Here is a 16,204-nt window from a genome sequence, read left to right on the forward strand (position 1 = left end):
ACTGATTGGCAGGCTTTTCTTTAGGATGAATGGTCTGTAAAGAGCCTAATAGTCAGGGCACACCTGGATGCAGAATGAAGAGGGCCTTACTCTGGGGGACCCATCACTCACCCTAGCAGACTTACTTTCCCCAGGTAGTTCAAGTAATTTTTGTTTGTTTGTTTTTTGGCTGCACCATGCAGCTTGTGAGATCTTAGTTCCCTGACCAGGTATTGAATCCAGGCCCTTGGCAGTGAAAGCATGGAGTCCTAACCGCTGGACTGCCAGGGAATTTCCGTTCAAGTAATTTTTTTTTTTTATTAAGTTTATATTATTTATTTATTTTTGGCTGCATTGGGTCTTCGTTGCTACGCGAGGGCTTTCTCTAGTTGGGGCGAGCGGGGGCTACTCTTCGTTGCGGTGCACAGGCTTCTCACTGCGGTGGCTTCTCTTGTTGCAGAGCACGGGCTCTAGGCATGTGGGCTTCAGTAGTTGTGGCACTTGGGCTCAGTAGTTGTAGCTCGCGGGCACTAGAGCGCAGGCTCAGAAGTTGTGGCGCACGGGCTTAGTTGCTCCGCAGCATGTGGGATCTTCCCGGACCAGAGCTCGAACCCGTGTCCCCTGCGTTGGCAGGCAGGTTCTTAACCACTGCGCCACCAGGGAGGCCCCCGTTCAAGTAATTTTTAAAGAGAAATGTTCTCTGGTTGCAAATTCTTTTTTGGGGGGCAGAGAGTAGAATAAGATATAGGACAACTACAGTTGTTTGGACAGACTTTCATTTAAACTACTATTTTCAATCCCTCTTCTTCAGTCCTGCCCTCATACCTGCTCACTGTGAGCCTGGTTCTCTTTGAGGCTCTGCTTAGCAAATGTCTCCTCTTTGACTGTATCCCCTCTTGAACTTATTCTGGACTATGGCTTCCTCATCTCTTTCATCTGTCCACACACTTCCATTTGCTTTCCAGTGTTTGGAAATCTGTGTGTCTTCCTTTTGCTTAGTATTATTTCCACTGTTATATTAGTTATCCGTTGCTATGTAATAAATTACCCACAACTTATTGTCCTAAAACCAGTAGAATTCAGGTGTGGGCTGGGGGCTGGTGCCAAGGCTGTAGGTCCTGTCCTGGGTCTCAGAAGTGTGTGCTAAAGAGTGGGACCACATGCCCCAGTTTGGGAGTTAATTGCCAGAGTCCTCAATTTCCTAGGGATTAAATCAAGTAGAGGGCATGTGTCTTTGTGTTAATCTAGATTAGAGCCTTCTAAGTCCTGGGGGTTCCACACTTGGAGTTTAATAGAGGCACAAGCGTTTTAGGAGTCCTTCTTAAAATCCAAGTCTTATGGGGTGGTTTTCTGGAGCTCTTGGACCTTAGGGTTAGTCCTGTGAGAACTAAATCCTAGGGCTAATCCAAGGAGCCCGTCGTTTTGGTATTTAATTGTGAAGCCACATATATTAGATAAGGAGTGACTCCTGGACTGAGCGTCCCTACCAAAGGCAGCAGATACCATCTTTCAAAATAAAAAGAGGGTCCTGCTTGGAGAAACTGTCGAGGAGAAGCTCCCACAATACAAGAACATTGGCCTGGGCTTCAAGGCACCTGGAAGGCCATTGAGGGCACCTACATTGACAAGAAATGTCCCTTTACTGGTAATGTCTCCATCTGAGGGCGCATCCTATCTGGTGTGGTGACCAAGATGAAGATGCAGAGGACTATTGTTGTCCGCTGAGACTACCTCCACTACATCCAAAAATACATGAGAATATGTCCATGGACCTGTCCCCCTGCTTCAGGGCCATCCAGATTGGTGACATTGTCACAGTGGGGGTGGCTGGCCCCTGATCAAGACTGCGAGTTCAGCATGCTCAAGGTCACCGAGGTTGCCAGCATGAAGAAGTGATTCCAGAAATTCTGAGACTGGACGCCTGCCCACTCCCCCAGTTATTTCCCATACAATAATAAGAACAATAGCAAATATTTGTTATCTCATTGTTCTGAGGGTCAAGAATTTGGAAATGGTTCTGGCTTGAGGTCTTTTGTGAAGTTGTAGTCAAGTATGTTGGCTGGGGCTACAGTCATCTGAAGGTTAACTGGAGCTGGAGAATCTGCCCCAAGATCACTTACATGAATGGCATGTTGGTGCTCCCTGTTGGTAGAAAACCTAAGTTTTTACGGTTTTATGGACTTTTCAATAAGACTGCTGGAGCCTGTTCACAACGTGGCACCTGGCTTCCCCAAGAGAGAGTGAGACAGAAGCAGTGACTGTTATAATCTAGCCTCAGAAATCACACTCCATTATTTCTATATGTTATTGGTTACACAGGTCAGCCCTCTTCAACATGGGACGAGGTATGAAGTACCAGGAAGAGAGAATCATCATGAGGGCTGTTTTAGAAGGTGGTTATTGTGGGTTTATTTCCTTTTTTATTTCTTTTCTATTAGTGACATAGGAGATACAATCAGCCCGCTTTCTTTAACTGTAAGTCCTATTTGTAATTTTACGTGATTATTTTGAAAGGAAAATGTAAATGTAAAAAATAGTCTGTATTAAAATTGAACTTAGCCTATTTTATGCCCCAGCTTATAATAGTTTTGGAACTTTGGACATTTCTTTCATGGTTGTTCAGAGGCTTTTAAAAATATTAAAGCTTTTAAAAATACTACTTCACATTCAGCAAAGTCATTGCTTGTCAAAGAAGATAAGACATCTCATGGAGGGCAAGGGGGAAGTAATTTGGGATGTTAAATAATTTAGAAATAAAGCACATTTCAAGTTTCAGCCAGCAAAGAAAAAGAACCCTTTTTCATGGTAAATTGCATGTTATGCAGAGATTAAACTGTGTTTCTGACTGCTTCTGAAGTAACGGCTCTAGTAAAATGTTAATCTTTTTCTGAAACCTTCTAAAAAGTTTTTGGGAATTTTGTCAAAAAAATTCTTCCTGTAAGATACATGCTAAAATGAGAATTTAAGCCATCATCTTAGTGATTTACTTTAAAAAATTTAAGACTTTTTTTTTTTTAAGATTTAATTTTATTTTTACTTTTTTGGCTGCGTTGGGTCTTGCTGCTGTGCGCGGGCTTTCTTTAGTTATGGCGAGCGGGGCTACTCTTCGTTGTGGCGTGCAGGCTTCTCATTGCGGTGGCTTCTCTTGTTGTGGAGCACGGGCTCTAGGCGCGTGGGCTTCAGTAGTTGCAGCACGTGGGCTCAGTGGTTGTGGCTTGCGGGCTCCAGAACGCAGGCTCAGTAGTTGTGGCGCATGGACTTAGTTGCTCCGCAGCATGTGGGATCTTCCTGGAACAGGGATCGAACCCGTGCCTCCTGCATTGGCAGGCGGATTCTTACCCGCTGCGTCACCAGGGAAGTCCTTAAGACATTATTTAAGTTAATGTTTCTGAGTTGTCATTGTCTCTTATGAAGAATTGATGATAATGTTAGCCAGTGTCAAATCTTAAATATGATGTATTTTCACAGCTGCAGGCTTATTTTAAGAGACTTAAACGATCACCTCAGCCAAACCAACAAATAAACAAGATAGACTAAAAAATCAAGACTTGATCCTGGAATCCCTCGTTGGATTTGTTCACTTCTTATTAGTATAAATTATTTTATGTAGAGAGTTTAATTGGAGCCTCAGTTTCCTCCTTAGAATTTTTCTCTGCTGGTAGGTGTACATAGATCCTATTTGTTTTGACAGTGGTACAAAACTTTAAATTATTTAATATCTAAAGAATTTCCACTCTAATTTTTTAAACTGTTAGCTTTTTTTTAACCTCAAATACACTTTGCCTTTAGCGTAATATATCTTCCTTAAAACATGCAGGAAATATTACTTAAAGCAGACAGTATATATAATGGCAGGTATTGTCATTTTGTTTACTTTTTGTTTTTTTTGCCTCTGGACTAATAGATGTATATATACTGTCCTAAATAATGCTGATGTGTAAACTTATTCTCCTTTGGATTTTTGGATAAGGCTGATAGGAGAGTATGTATAGTTTGATATTTAAAAGTACATATAAGCTCTGGAATGAATGCCTGGTTTTAAGTTCTACCATTTAGTAGTGGGCCTTGGGGCAAGTTCCTGCTAATCTAAATCTCTGTTTCTTTACCTATAAAAGGTGGATAGTAATAGTACCTACTTTATGAGTGGTTGTAAAGAAATGAGATAATCAAGTTAAAGCATTTAGCCCAGCATGGGTGCATATGAAGTGCCAGAACTACAGCATGGAGAAACACTTCTGGAATAGCAGAGTAAAAACTTCCAAAGATCTCCTCCACAAAAGCAATGAAAGCACTGGCAAACATTGTCAAAAATCAAAATGTTCAGAACTCTGAAAATTAAACATTTGTAAAAATTCGAGGAAAAGAGCTGAACCTCCATGAGAACAGTAAACTTTGTAAATTTTTAACTTGTTCTATTTCTAGCCCTTTCTCCACAGTAGTCTTGAAAACGAACAGCTTCATAACTATCTATGGTAACTGAAAATCAGGGGCTCAGCAGCCACTGGAAGAAACTTAATGGCTTTGGAGCTTCCCCAAAGTCCCATCACTAGAGAATCGTCACTATTTGGCTTGTATGGCAGCTCCTTGCAAAGCTCCATTCTCAGGACTTGTCTTTATTTGACCTGACTTAGAGCTTGCTCTGTGCAAAATTTCTATCCCTAGAGCCTTTGTTGAAAAATATCAGTGGTAATTGTTTAACACTGGAGCTGCCTCATTCCCCAATTTTTAAAAGGAAAAACTGGGCAATGAGATGTTTATAGGGAGCTTTGAAAAGCTCCAGTGTATTTCTGAGAATCTAGAAGGTCATAAGCATGTGCAGGGCTATGCATGTGTCCAGGAAAGACCTTAGAAGTCCCTAACCTCTCACCTCTGGCCAACCTTGATGCTCTGCACAAAAGAAAAAGTTAAGGCAGACAAAAGAAAACAAACAATTAATTGGCATTTATCAAAAGTAGAAACTTTTGTGCTTTAAAAGACACCAAGAAAGTGAAAAGACAGTAGAATGGGAGAAAATATTTGAAAATCACGTATCTGATAAAGGTCTTATATCCAGAATATATAAAGAACCATTACAACACAACAATAAATAGACAAATAACCCAATTTAAAAATGGTCCAAGATTTGAACAGACATTTTTCCAAAGAAGATATACAAGGGCCAATAAGGAGATAAAAGATGTTCCACATCATTAGTCATTAGAGAAATTTAAACCACTTCACGCCCCACTTCAACCACTAGGGTGGCTATAATAAAAAGAGATGGCCAATAACAATTGTTGGCAGAGGTGTGAAAAGATTTAAATCATCATACATTGCTAGTGGGAATGGAAAATGGTGCAGCCACTTTGCAAAACAGTTTCCTCAAAAAGTTAAACATAGAGTTACCATCTGACACTTCCATTTTTAGATATATACTCAAGGGAATTGAAAATATAAAAGACTTGTACATAAATGTTCAAAGCAGTCTTTCTTATTCATGATTATCAAAAAGTGGGAACAGCCCACAAGTCTATCAGTTGAGGAAAGGATAAACAAAATGTGGTATATCCCTACAGTTCAGCCATAAAAAAGAATAAAGTACTGATACATGCTGCGTTATAGATGAACCTTGGAAACATTATGCTATGTGAAAAAAGCCAAACACAAAATGCTGCGTATTACTTGATTCAATTTATGTGAAGTTTCCAGAGTGGGAAATTCCATAGACACTGAAAGATTATTGGTTTCCCGGGCCTAGAGAGAAAGGGACATAGGGAGCGACTGCTGATGGGCAGAGGGTTTCTTGTTGGCATAGTAAAAATATTCTGAAATTGGAAAGTGGTGCTGATTGTACAACCCAGTGAATATACTAAAAAGCCACTGAATTGTACACTTAAATGGGTGAATTTTATGGTATGTGAATTATCTCTCAGTAAAGCTGTTATTAAAAGCAAACAAAAAACCTCTACAGCGTCCCATTTAAATGGATCACCTGGTATTGAAAAATAAAATCACTCCAGAGTTTTCCTGTTAGCTGGCAACTCTATAGTGTTGGCAGTGTTTTTTCTTTTTTGTCATCATTTTCTTTTTTTCCGCATCTTTATTGGAGTATAATTGCTTTACAATGTTGTGTTAGTTTCTGCTGTACAACAAATTTATTGTTTTTTAATGAACTATCAGAAGGCTGGAATTTCATTTGTAGAGTTTTTATGCTAGCCATAGGTACATGACTCTTCTTCAGTTATACAAAGGTTAGTCGAAGCTACATATAAAAAAAAAAATTCCCTGGAATTAGCCAAATTGAGATTATTACAGTGTTTTTGTAGACAACTTTACTTCATTTACAATCATGAGTTATAATGCTTTTAAGCATTCTTTGGATGATAAAATTCTCTTCTTTTTTTTCAATGCTTCATCATCAGTTTTTCTTGTTGGTGAACTGTAGTTGTATTCAGAATTAACTATAAGCTTGTTATAAAGTTTTACTCTTTTTTTACAACTGAATTTTGAAATAAAATGAATTCAGATCTTACTAGCTATAAAATCTTACTGAATTATTTTCACATTTTAATAAAATTGAGTATATTTTAATATTAGCAAGATCCTATTTTCTATTTTTTATAGTTTTTCTTCTCGTATCAGTGTAGTCTCTTTTAACCCACTGTATTCTTAGCTTGCAGAACACAAAGAAGTACAGCATATCTACAGTCTGGAGTCTCTTTGCCACTGCCCTTTTTATGAAGAGGCCATGCATTTAGTTGAAGAAGGAAAAATTTACTCAAGAGTGCTTAGGTATCATGCTTATGTTTATAAAAAATATTAAGATGCTGTTGCTATGTTTGTCTGATATTTGTTAAAAATATTTATTAGAATAGGGGAAAATATGTTCTAAGGCTCAAAAAAAATTATTTTTACATGTTTTGTCAGTACTGAAAAGACATGTGTTTTTTTATTAAGGTCCCGAGGTTAAGCCTTGTTCGAGTCCACATTTGTAGTAGGCTTGATCTTAAATGCACTTTAACAGTTGTCTCCCCTGTTTATTACTTAGAACTGAAATGTTGGAGTGCCTAGGAGACAGTGATTTTCTTGCCAAACTTCACTGTATTCGACAGGCTTTTCAGGTATTTTTTTTAACAGTAAGTGACTTCACCCAGCCACTCATCCCCACCCTCATGCCATAGAGTCCAGCTGCATATAAACAGGACAGCCCTGTGCTCTTTATTATCCTTATTCCTATTGGCAAATAAAAAGTCTGCTAAGTTTGTTTTTCCTGCCTGCTGTTTCCCTTCATTTGTCTTCATTTGTCATCCTCTGCTATAACTTCCTGGGTCTACCACATTTTGTCAGAATAGAATATTTTGTTGCTAAAGATGTATGTGTATAAATTGCTGCTTAAAATATAGATCCTTTTTCTTACTGTCAATTAGCATGTGTTCTAGAATATTTTTATTTGAATCAGATGTGAAATCATTGATTTCCTAAAATGAAATAAGGTCATTTAACAACAAAATTATCTTTATTTTTCTATGTTTTGGAGTTGTATAATATTTATTTTGGATTTTCTAATATGAAATTGAACAGAATTTAAATTCATATTTATCTCCCTTTAATCTTTTTTATCATATGTTCAAGAGCTATTTTTTAAGTATTTTTCTTTTTTAAAAAATTTTATTTGTTTTATTTATTTATTTATTTTTGGCTGCATTGGGTCTTCGTTGCTGCGCGCGGGCTTTCTCTAGTTGCAGCGAGTAAGGGCTACTCTTCTTTGCGGTGCGCAGGCTTCTCACTGCAGTGGCTTCTCTTGTTGCGGAGTATGGGCTGCTTCTGTAGTTGTGGCTCGCAGGCTCTAGCACGCAGGCTCAGTAAGCTGTGGCGCTTGGGCCTAGTTGCTCTGCGGCATGTGGGATCTTCCCGGACCAGGGCTCAAACCTGTGTCCCCTGCATTGGCAGGCAGATTCTTAACCACTGCGCCACCACGGAAGCCCTCAAGAGCTATTTATATTTTAGTAACTTAGGACCTTTTCTGTGGTCTGCCTGCTGAAATAGAGTCACATGCCATGTATTGACTGTATTTGGGTTATTTATGCATAGATATGCTATAAAGTCAAATGGCCATTCAAATTAATTATAGGTCTCTTTTTTCTTTGTTTGGGGATGGATATTTTTCAGGTAATTCTTTCAGAAACAGCCAACAGGATATTCCTTGCTGAAAGTGGGAGGAAAATTTTATCAGCGTTAATTGTAAAAGCACGAAAGGTAAACTTGTTTTGTTGGCAGGTTTTTTTATTGTTGTTATTTCAGTTGAGCTGAAGATTAAGATGCATTAAATTTTTAATAGAAGAAAATGTTTTTGTAGATAGTTACAAAGGTTCACATATTGAAAATAAATAACCCAGGGACTTCCCTGGCAGTCCAGTGGTGAAGAATCCACACTTCCACTGCAGGGGGCATGGGTTTGATCCCTGGTTGGGGAACTAAGATCCCTCATGCCGTGTAGCGTGGCCAAAAAAATAAATAAATAAGTAGCCCAAAGAGCATTGATTTCTACTTGGGTTCATTTGTTTTCTTTGTATAAAGTTCACACTGTTTTGATCAAGTTGATAAATTATTCTCAATTTGCCATAAAACTTGTGAATGTCATGGTAAGAATTATCATTAGATCTGCTACTACAGCCACCACTATTGTTATTTCTAATACCTCTTCTCTTACGTCCCTCAATCCTGTTCAGTAAGAAGGTTCCAGGAAGTAGTATAGATCTCAGAAATCTGGAAATATAAATTGAGCTGCCTCTTACTCATCTTCATGGGACTGACAGAGGCAGAAGCAATGGCAAGGACTTTATGAAGACTGTGAGGAACCACTTTCCTTTATGCAGGTTGTGTCCAGATGATGAGGGAAAAAACAAAAACCAGACTTTCTCTGAGCCCTTTGAACACCTGGTTTTCAGACCCAGTCCCTTTGAACCTCAGTTCCCTCATTTGTAGAATAGAATTTTATTTATGGTACCCTATTTCAGAGAGTCCTTACGATGATTAAATACAGGATAAATGGGAAAGCAAATTTTTAAAAAATACAACATAAATTTAGGGTGATATTAACTACTTGCAATTCCCAATGTAAATCTTTTTTTTTTAACAAGAAACAGAATGTTTAATGATTATATGAAAAAGTTCCATTGCATTATAGTCAAAGAAATTAAAATTAAAACAACACAGTAGCTTGTTCTGCCTATCAAATTGCTACCACTAGAAAGAAAATAAACCCAGCGTAAATCTTACGTTGCTTTCTTGGCCTTCCCAAGGCAGATAAACCCACTGATTTGAACTAGAATTCCTCCAAAAGGAATAGAACTGCATCGAAAGCATCGCGTAGTATCTGCTGTAACTGAGTTTTCATCTTAAGGACTGACCTAAATAAGCACACATATTTGAGTAGTAAGCAGTTTGTGTATGACATTTTACATAACATTCTTAGTCTTGGCTTCTGCAAAATGTTGGACTAACAAAATATTAAATCAAATGAATACGGCATCCCTTGAAAGTGCGTTTTAATTCAGTTACCTAATAGAATGAAGATCTAACAAACTTACTTGAAGAGTAACTTATTTACTTTGTAGGCTTGAGCCTTGTTATAAAGTCGGGCTTAGGATTAAAGTGTGTTTTCTTCTACAGAATCCGAAGAAGTTTGAAGATGTTTTTGATGAAATGATCTATTTTTTAGAGCAGACTGATCACTGGGATAGTACTGAAATGGAACTTGCTGCTAGAGGAGTAAGTTCAAATTTTTTATAATAGTTGTCCCCCTTAGTTATTTACTCGGAATATTTACATAATTTGAGGCCACTGTTTCTTTGTCCTTGTTAAATGACAGTAAAACCAATTGTGTGATGGTGGCTATGACAGAGTCAGAAACAAGAGCAACCACAGTCTTTATACATTGAGGCAGCAGGTGAAAATACTATTTTTTTAGGAAGCCCTTCATTCCTTCTCTCCCTGTCTTCCATCCAGAAGTCAATGAGCAGGCGCCAGCAGGGTGGTAATGGTAGCCTGTGCAAGGATGGTTTCAGCTAGGACAGTGGCAGCTCAGTGGGGCCAGGGAATTGGCTGCATACACAGGATCAGACAAACAATTAAATACATTAAGAATGATCAGAACCAGATAACTCACTGTCAGAGAAGGGAGGTATAAAAAAGCTAGGATTGGAATTGGAGCTGTCAGTGTGAATTCATAGTTTACAATATAGATAGATAGATAGGGAAATAAATATACATAAACACACATAAACTTCCTAGCTCTATTCACTGAGAGGGTCTGGGAGCAGAAACACCTCAAAAGAAATTATTTCTAGCACACAGATTTTAACTTCGAAGTACCACTCTCCACTAAAAGGAACTAGGACTTCTTGGAAAAATGGCTGATTTCTGCGCTGGGTTAGAGAAAGCACATGATGAGCCTGGAATATTTTGTTATGGAAGCTAAAAGAATGAGTTTGCAAGGGACTGAAAGGCTTTCTAGGCAGAGAAGACAGTAGGTGCAGAAACACGGAGGCACGATCTTTCCTTCTCTGGTGTTCCCTCACTCAGTGAAGGAATTGGCATCCGTTCAGTTGCGCAGGCCCGAAACCTGGGACTCATGCTTTTACACGTCACTGGTCCTCGCCTACTTTATCATATTCATCTCTAAGTTTTGTCAATTTAACTCCTATATACCTTTCAGTTTCTGCAACTTTTCTCTGTTGCTGCCCGCCCCGTGGTAGTCTGAGTAACTGTTGTTTTCCCTTGGGCTACCCCAGCGTTTTGCATTCCCCAATTTCTTGCCTGCTTCTCCCCTCCTTGCATTCACTCTTCCTCCTCTCTGTTCTGCTCTCCACATTTCTGCCAAAACGGTCTTGAGCAATACAAATCTGAATATTACTCAGCCATAAAAAAAAAATGAAATCTTCTCATTTGTGACAACATGGTTGGACCTAGAGGGTATTATGCTGAGTGAAATAAGTCAGGCAGAGAAAGACAAATACTGTATGATTTCACTCACATGTGGAATCTAAAAAACAAAACAAATGAACAAACTTAACTAAACAGAAATAGAGTCATAGATACAGACAGGTAATTGCCAGATGGGAGGGGGATGGAGGGAGGAGAAGAAATAGGTGAGGGAGATTTAAGAGGTACAAACTTTCAGGTATAAAATAAGTGAGTCACAGGTATGAAATATACTGTGTGGGGAATATAGTCAATAACTATGTAATATCTAGACTAGACTTATCATGTTGATGATTTTAAAATGTATGGAAACATTGAATCACTGTGTTGTATACCAGGAACTAACATAGTGTAGGTCAATTATACTTTAAAAACAAACAAACATAATCATAGAAAAGGAGATCAGATTTGTGGCTACCAGAGGCAGGGGGTCAGGGGAAGGGGAGTTGGATGAAGGTGGTCAAAAAGTACAAACTTCCACTTATAAGATAAATAAGTACTACAGATGTAATGTACAACACATTAAAGATAATGAACACTGCTGTATAAATATGAAAGTCATTAAGAGAGTAAATCCTGAGTTCTCAAGGAAAATTTTTTTTTCTAATTCTTCCGTGTTGTATCTATATGAGATGATGGTGTTCACTAAACTTACTGTGGTAATCATTTCATGATGTATGTGAGTCAAATCATTATACTGTACACCTTAAACTTTTACAGTGCTGTATGTCAATTATGTCTCACTGAAACTGGAAAAAAAAAGAAATAGATTCATGAGTTACCAAAGAATAAAAAAGAAGATCTGATCATCCATCTCCCCTCCACCACTACCCCCCAAAATACTGTGAGGATAAAATCCAAAGTCATTAACCTGGGCCATAAACTGTGCAGGAGCTGGCCCTTCCTCCTGTCTCTAGGCACTCGCCCCCGTGCTGTAGAGAGCTGCCGCACACGTTCAGTGATACTCTGGCTCCACATCACTGTGTTCTTTCTTACCTTCAAGTATTGACAAGGCATTTCATGTACTTGGCTTGCCTCACTCCTTGAAAAAAGCCCTCACTGACATCCAGTCTAGATTAGAAGCTCCATCATAAGCTTTCATAGTACCGTGTACTTTTTCCTTTACTGTGCTTATCACAGTTTTAATTGTGCATTTGTGCAATTATTTATTGCTGTCTTTTCCCCACTAACCTCTAAGCATATAGTTTGCTTACTGTAGAAGTCTCAGCACCTGGTACAGCATGTAGTACAATACAATTTGCATGAATGAATGAAAGAGCGAGAGGTTCATGATGTGGTGGGGAAGACAGGCAGATACACCAGTAACTAAATGACGGAACAGAATGAGCATTGTGGATACCATAATATTTGGTGGGCCAAAAAGTTCGTTCGGGTTTTTCCTTAACAGCTTATGGAAAAACCCAAACAAACTTTCTGGCCAACCCAATAAAAGCATGAACAAAGAACTCCTAGAATAGAGTGGAGGGAGAGATTAATTTCACCTGATAGGATCTAGGAGGGAACAGCTGTCATGTGAATTATAATTTCTGGTGGTGAGTTGTTCTCATAGTTGTCTCTCTTCTTCCTCTGTTTTTGTCAGAGATATAATCTGATTCAACTAAAAATGTACTGCTGTTGTAATGTATCAGTATGAAGCCCTGGCTCAGACTTCATTTCAGCTCTATGTAGTAATAATTTGTTTTAACTTATAATTTAATGCAGGTGAAAAATCTAAATTTTTATGATGTTGTTTTGGATTTTATATTAATGGATTCCTTTGAAGATTTAGAAAACCCACCCACATCCATACAGAATGTAGTAAATAATCGCTGGCTAAACTCCTCCTTCAAAGAAACCGTAAGTGGTGGTTTACCTTTCTCAACCATTTAAATTTGATGAAAATTAGTCAGAATTGGGAAGATGGGGACTTCCCTGGTGGTTCAGCAGTTAAGACAATACACTCCCAATGCAGGGGGCCCAGGTTCGATCCCTGGTCGGGGAACTAGATCCTGCATGCTGCAACTAAGAGTTCGCATGCCGCAACTAGAAGATCCTGCGTGCTGCAACTAAGACCCAGTGCAGCCAAATAATAAATAAATAAATACATTTTTAAAAACAATAGGAAGATGAATAAGATTTATATATATGTGTCTGCCTGTAGACGACTGTTATGGAAACTGAGCTCATCCTTTGATATTGGGATCAGATGTGTATGATATGTAACATCTGAAGATGAAATTTCCTTTTGGCTCTTCTGTCAGTCCCTGCCTCGACCTGGAGGACCCAGTATTTCTTCAGATCTCAAAAAACACTTGGGTTTCAAACTAGTTCAGGCCTAACAAAAAATTATCTGTAACTGAAATGGCTCTATGACTAAACAAATATAGCAATTTCAGTGAAAAGACGATATATATATTTTTGGAGGAAAAAATATATATATATCATAATACTTTTCCTTCAAAGTATGCTTTAACCATAAAAGATACATGTCTCCATTTCTGTAACTGATTTGGGACAGTGACGTTGATCGAAGTGGGGTCATGCCAGAGTAGGGTCAGATTCCTTCAGGATCCACTTGGGTGTTTTTGTCCCTGTCATTATGGTTATGTTTCTTAGTTCTTTATTTGAATAAGACTGTTGGTTCAACTCACAGCTATTTCCAGCACTACTATTCTTGAAGAAAAAAATATTACTTGAACTATAATTACCAAGTTCCTTGTCACTGGAGTCCACCCTTTTTCTTTTAGTGGCTTTGTATTTAATTTTAAAATTTATAAACATCTTTTCATTGATATTTACAAACAATAGAAGGAGCATGGACTATTTCTTTTTAGTTAATGTTTTAAACATTTTAGATCTTTAAACTTTGAATTTCTAATTAAAGTCACTCTTTTCTAAATGGAAAGTTTATATCGTTATAAATTTAAATCTTGCTTTTTCTCCTCTGTATATGTTTAGGCTGTGGCTTCAAGTTGTTGGTCAGTGTTGAAACAGAAAAGGCAACAGATGAAGGTAAAATTCATTATGTCTTGGAGTTCTCTGTAAAGTAATTTGAAGCTCCTGTCAAAGAAACTTGTGAGTCAGTTCTCAGTGGGGGATGGCAGCTCGTAAGCACTGTCCCTAAAGCTAGATGAGTAATCTTTTGGCACTGCGTTGGCTTCTCTGTTTTTAAAGTTGCAAACAGTGCTAATAGACTTTTTTTTTTCACTTAATGATATTTTAAGATTAAAAAAATTGTTTAGGGCTTCCCTGGTGGCGCAGTGGTTGAGAGTCCACCTGCCGATGCAGGGGACACGGGTTTGTGCCCCAGTCTGGGAGGATCCCACATGCCGCGGAGCGGCTGGGCCCGTGAGCCGTGGCCACTGAGCCTGCGCGTCCGGAGCCTGTGCTCCACAATGGGAGAGGCCACAACAGTGAGAGGCCCACGTACCGCAAAAAAAAAAAAAAAAAAAAAAATTGTTTAGCATAGTGGATTCCACTTCATGTAATCCAGTTGAGAAATGATGATTGATTAGCTGGTTTATTCAACTGAGAGCGCCTACCAAAAAACATCTCAAAGTCATATCCTGCTCGCACGCTCCGCACCCTCCAGGCTATCTCACCCACCACACACTGCTCTCACATACACTCTTGTGGTAAAGGAGGATGGACTCTGGGGTGAGGCTGCCTGAGTTCAGATGCCACCTACCAGCTATGACCTCAGGCAAGTCTTGACCTCTCTATGCCTTAGTTTTCTCATCTCTAAAGAAGAGCATAGTTTCCACCTCATGGGGTTTTTTGAGGATTAAATGTAGTGTCTTAGAACAGTGCTTGACACAGTGCATTATGCACCTGTAGGTTATTATTATTTTATTATCATTTGCCCACTGACCTACAGTATTTTGTCATGTCCATATTTCTAAGTCTGAGCCTTACACCTTTGAGATAGTATTGCCAAGTGCAGTGTTTCTGGAGCATAGGTCTCACAGCATCTGCAGAAGGTGCTTGTTAAAAATAATTCTGGAAACCATATATTTGCATAATTCTTGTTTCAAAGATGTTGTACAGGGTTGTATTGTACAACATGGGGAAAAAGACAATATTTTGTAATAACTGTAAATGGAATGTAACCTTTAAAAATTGTATAAAAAATGATTCTAAAGACCCTGTGTTTTTAGCAAGCTCTCCAAATGATTAGAAACTCTAACATCTGAGAACCACTGGTTTAGGGCTGGGGAACAGACTTGTAGACTTAGGTTTGATTTTCGCACTAACCATTATGATCATAGGCAAGTTACTGTCAGCTGACCTTCAGTTTTCCTGTTTGCAAAATGAAGTTAATACCTACCTCATAGAGCTGCTGTAAAGATGAAATGGGATAAAACATAAAATTAAGAGTAAATATAAAAAAGAGTTTAATAAGTAGTAGTTTCCATAATAATAATGATAGTAATATTATTATCATTATACCTAACCTTATTTCTTACTTCTTAGTATAAATCTCATGCCTTGGACTAATATTCTTCCTGTATCCACAGATAGCTATATATCTTACGTCTTGGGGAACTATTTCCTATCCTGGAATGTCATACTCTATCCTGTCTACTTAAATAAATTTTACCTACTGTTTCAGTTCACGTTATTCCTTGATGAAGCATGACTCTTCTACTTCAGCCTATGCTAACTTCATACCTGTCTGAATTCCTATTATAGTTAATATATATAGTTAATATAAGTATGGGATTTAGAATTTTAATATATGCAGAACATCTCTTAGACTACAGTCCATGTATCCGTGATAACTTTTTGGCCTTTACTAACTAGCTGTATGTGAGTTAGGATAGGTTTTTTTTTGTTTTGTTTTGTTTTGCAGTATGTGGGCCTCTCACTGTTGTGGCCTCTCCCGTTACGGAGCACAGGCTCCGGACGCGCAGGCCCAGCGGCCAGGGCTGACGGGCCCAGCTGCTCCGCGGCATGTGGGATCTTCCCAGACCGGGGCACAAACCCATGTCCCCTGCATCGGCAGGCAGACTCTCAACCACTGCGCCACCAGGGAAGCCCAGGATAGGTTTTTTAACCCCTCTGAAGTCTCACTTTTTACATATTAAAATGATACTAACATGACCTAATTTTTCAGGAACGTTTTATTAAATTAAATAGAACCTAGCATATTATCTGGTATATAGTGGGTACTCATTAAATGGTAACTGCTGTTATAATATATTTTTAATTTGAGATTTAAAAGATGTCTTGGAGCCTGTAAAATAGAAGATAACTCCTCCAA

General features: G+C 38.5%; 1 protein-coding gene across 5 annotated transcripts in view; it reads left to right on the forward strand.

Annotated features, from left to right (window-relative positions):
* Positions 1–16,204, forward strand: part of MIGA1 (mitoguardin 1) — a 91,444-nt gene that overhangs the window by 68,858 nt on the left and 6,382 nt on the right. For 2 of the 5 annotated variants that reach the window (XM_079902027.1, XM_079902029.1), the window contains exons 9-14: positions 6,632–6,750; positions 7,007–7,094; positions 8,128–8,214; positions 9,631–9,729; positions 12,664–12,798; positions 13,900–13,953. In XM_079902027.1, the coding sequence (XP_079758153.1) occupies positions 6,632–6,750; positions 7,007–7,094; positions 8,128–8,214; positions 9,631–9,729; positions 12,664–12,798; positions 13,900–13,953 (582 nt within the window). The remainder of the gene's footprint in view (positions 1–6,631; positions 6,751–7,006; positions 7,095–8,127; positions 8,215–9,630; positions 9,730–12,663; positions 12,799–13,899; positions 13,954–16,204) is intronic. The other 3 variants (XM_079902028.1, XM_079902031.1, XM_079902030.1) reach the window with 2 other exon arrangements.

The sequence above is a fragment of the Stenella coeruleoalba genome, assembly GCF_951394435.1.
Source record: "Stenella coeruleoalba genome assembly, chromosome: 1".
Classification (NCBI taxonomy): domain Eukaryota; kingdom Metazoa; phylum Chordata; class Mammalia; order Artiodactyla; family Delphinidae; genus Stenella; species Stenella coeruleoalba.